Source organism: Hipposideros armiger, unplaced genomic scaffold, assembly GCF_001890085.2.
Source record: "Hipposideros armiger isolate ML-2016 unplaced genomic scaffold, ASM189008v1 scaffold_19, whole genome shotgun sequence".
Classification (NCBI taxonomy): Eukaryota; Metazoa; Chordata; class Mammalia; order Chiroptera; family Hipposideridae; genus Hipposideros; species Hipposideros armiger.
Window position 1 is genome coordinate 493678 of NW_017731369.1, and position 3516 is coordinate 497193.

At 56.6% G+C, this 3516-nt stretch overlaps 1 protein-coding gene across 1 annotated transcript in view; it reads right to left on the reverse strand.

Annotated features, from left to right (window-relative positions):
• MAF (MAF bZIP transcription factor) overlaps positions 1-3238 on the reverse strand; it is an 8307-nt gene extending 5069 nt beyond the window's left edge. The window contains exon 1 of the mRNA XM_019634742.1: positions 5-3238. Coding sequence (XP_019490287.1) covers positions 5-502 — 498 coding nt within the window. The 5' untranslated portion in view covers positions 503-3238. The remainder of the gene's footprint in view (positions 1-4) is intronic.
• Between the last annotated feature and the right edge of the window lie 278 nt (positions 3239-3516).

Below are 3516 nucleotides of genomic sequence, written 5' to 3' on the forward strand. Positions count from 1 at the left end.
TCACGGCGGACACCACGGCGGCGGCGGGGCCCATCTCCTCGCCGTTGCCGCCCAGGGACGCGCCGGCGCCGGCCCCGGCCGCCGAGGCCAGCTGCTGCGCCCCGCGCGCGTAGCCATCGAAGCCGCCCTGGAGCTGGTGGCTGTTGCTGATGAGCGCCTCGACTGCGTCCTCGGGGCTGAAGCCCAGCGCCTCGGGGTTCAGCTGCTGCGGGTAGCCGGTCATCCAGTAGTAGTCTTCCAGGTGCGCCTTCTGCTCGCTGCCCGAGCCCGGGCTGGGCGCCGAGAAGCTGGGGGAAGGCGGCACGGAGCTGCACGGCGTGCTCATGGGGGTGGACGACAGCGAGCCCCCCGCGATGAGACGGCCGCACTGGCTGATGATGCGGTCGGTCTCCACCGGTTCCTTTTTCACTTCAAACTTCATCAGATCGAAGTCATTAACATATTCCATGGCCAGGGGACTGGTGGGCAGGTCGGAGTTGCTCATTGCCAGTTCTGATGCCATTCTCCTGCCGCCGCCGGCGCCGCCGCTCCGCCAGATGGGCTGCAGGAGAGGGGCCAGCGGGCTGTGCTGGGTGGCCAGCGGGTGAGCCAGCTTGCCGGGCTGGGGCGCGTCTAGCTCGCGCGGCGGTGGCTGGCCCGAAACCTCCGAGCGCGCACACACCCCCCCGCCCTGCCCGCGCCCCCCGCGCCCGCCCTCCCTCCCGCCTGCTCACGCCGAGGTGCTCGCTCGCCCCAGCCCCTCCTCGCCTGCTCGCCTTCTTGCGCGCGGAGCCGGCGGCTTCAAGCTCGGATAGGTCCTCCGCGGGCTGCGGTGTCGGCGGCGGCGAAGCCGGAGGAGCCCGGCCCGGTGCGCGGCGTCCCCCGCTTGCCTCTCCGCTGCGCGCTTTGCATAAGGAGGGCTCGCCTTGCTGGCCGGGCTGCAAGCGGGGCGCGCACGGCGGCCGCTCGGGGCTGGAGGCGCGGCGGCGGGCGGCTGTCCGGGCGGCGCGGGCCTTGGCACTGGGGAGTTAACACTTCATGCTTCTTGCCTTCTCTTCTGCCTGGCTCTTAAAAAAATTTTTTTCCCTCTCCTCTCTCTCTCTCCCTTGCGCTCGCTCTCCGTGCAAAGTGCAAGACAGAGGTGCAGCCCGGCTGGAGAAAAGGGAGGGGGAGTTTAGTTCTTTCTTGCCTTTTTTTTTTTTTTAAAGCAAAATAACGAAGTCCTAGGGAAAGGCGAGGCAGAGAGCAAAAGGGGGGAGACCGAGCCGAGGAGCAGCCCGAGCTACAGCTCGAAGATGAAAAAAGATTTTAAAGCCTCTGATCCAGCAAGAAGAGTTTAAAGCAATTGCTGAGTTTTATAGCACTTGTGACGTCAGGCCCAAATGGGAAATTGACGAGTACTCAGGGCCAATGGGAGGCGGCGAGAGCGGCCGCGATTGGCATATAATAGTATAGAAACAGGAAACTTTTCGGAGCTGTCAATCAGGGCCCAATCAGCTGACTGTCAGCTGGGACAGGCAGGCTTAACCCTTCCCGCGCCGCCTCCTCCCCAGGAGGGAGCAAACCCGGGCGTAAAGTTTGGTGCAAGAGAGGAATGAGTTTTCCAGAGGGGCTGCAGGAACCGGGAGGATCCGGAGGACTGTTTGCTTTACTTCGGAGCGCAAGAGAGGCCTGCCTTCCGGAGCCCCAGCTGGCCGCCACTCACTTTGCGGGGATTCGCCTGACTGCCCTCCCCCCACCCCCCATCCCCAGGATTATGAATTCTCCTGGCAGCCTTCTCTCTTCGCTTCACCTTCGAAACCCAGGTGTCTGCCCCGGGGATCTTCCTCCCCCCAGCCTGTCTGTGCCAGGAGCTCAAACTTGGCCCCAACTCTTTGTCCCTCTCTCCGTGCCTGCGCACGGGGGTGCAGGGGTCCTGACGGCGCGCAGGACGCCGCTCGGCCGCGCTCCTGATGGGGTGGTGAGGGGTCCGCGGAGAGAGAAAGACTGTGTTATCACCCTCTTTTAAAGGAGGCGAAATAAGTTGTTTAGAGCCCATTAAGCGTGGGGACCTGCTGCCTGCTAGCGTCTCGTGCCCTTGGGGGTGGGGGAGCGAACGCCTACGCGAGTTAACTCCGGCAAAGCTCAGTCAGGTCAGCCCCGCTCAGCCCTCTGGCTTCCGACTCTGGCTCGAGTTTGGCCTTTGAGATTCATATTCATCTCTCCATCCATCTCTTTCTCTTTCTGTCTCTCTGTCTCTCTGTCTCTCTGTCTCTCTCTCTCTCTCTCTCTCTCTCATACACAGGTTCACCACCCCCTATGAAATATGACCCCTGTTTATCAGGGTCCTGCGCGCGCCCTTTGCACTTTTACGTTTCACTTAATTATTTCAGACTTGATCATGGCGAGCAACAAGGGGGAAAAACAACACCTCAGTCTTTGCCAGCTCCCCTGGAAGGGTTAAGTTTTAAACCGCTGTTTCTCGGACAAGCCCGGAAGCTCAGAGTGGGGGGTAGGGTGGGGGGCTGCTTCTCCCCCTCCCCGTTGCAGATGCTAATAACTGTTCAATTTTCTAGATCGATTCTTTTAAAGCTTATGCAAAAAAGAAAAAAGAAAGAAAGGAAAAGAAAAAAAAAAGAAAGAAAAAACCAACAACTCTGTTTCTAAGATTTTAAAGCGATAGGCAAGTCGGAGAAGCCGAGATTTATTTGGGGGAAAAGCTAGAGTGTGCGGAGCGGACCCAGCGTTTGGAAGACCAGCCCGCCTGCTTGGATGTTGGGACTGTTGATTCCTCCAATTAATGAAATGCATTTGGTGTTAATCATGTTTATATATATATATTTTTTTACTTTATGGGAGGGGGAGAAGCTAGAAGGGTGCATTAAAAAAAAAATTGTGAAAGCCTGCAAAATGATCGAAGAGTGAAAACTATTGTTGGACCGAGTTGGTTTTTACCTCAACAGCGCCACCTTTCGGCAAAGGTCAGTTGAAATTGATCCGTGTCCAGTTTTGTTGATGAAGGGGAAAGAAGCTGGTTTCCCAAGGTGGGAGGAGGAAAGAGGCACCCCAAGTTAGTGTGACTGCAGCAGGAGAACCCGACCTTGGAGGAAAGGGGCTGGAGACGGTGCGGGGAGATGAAAGAATTACGTTTATCCACACTGTCCCCCTTGATTGTCCACTACGGGGCCAGGGGATACAAAAGCCTCGGGGGTATAATTCTGGCTGAGAGACTTTATAGCAAGTGGATCCCATGTTAACAGGGCCCCAAACCCTTTAAAAGTGCCAGGATGGATTTCCAGCGGGCTTTATGGCAATATCAATGGAATTAAAGTTACTTGTAATTCAGTGATAAATGAGATGTCTCTAGTAAGGATGAAGTGCAGCGCTATAAAGTGTTGTTTATCTGAAAAGTAATTCTCAGAAAACCTGACTTCTGACACTTAGTCATATATTAAGCCAGCTTCTTGAGCATTGCACTTCAGAATGCTCTCACCCACCCCATAGCATACTTTCCTATTTATAACGAGACCTTAGGTGTCACTCACTAGCTTCAGACAC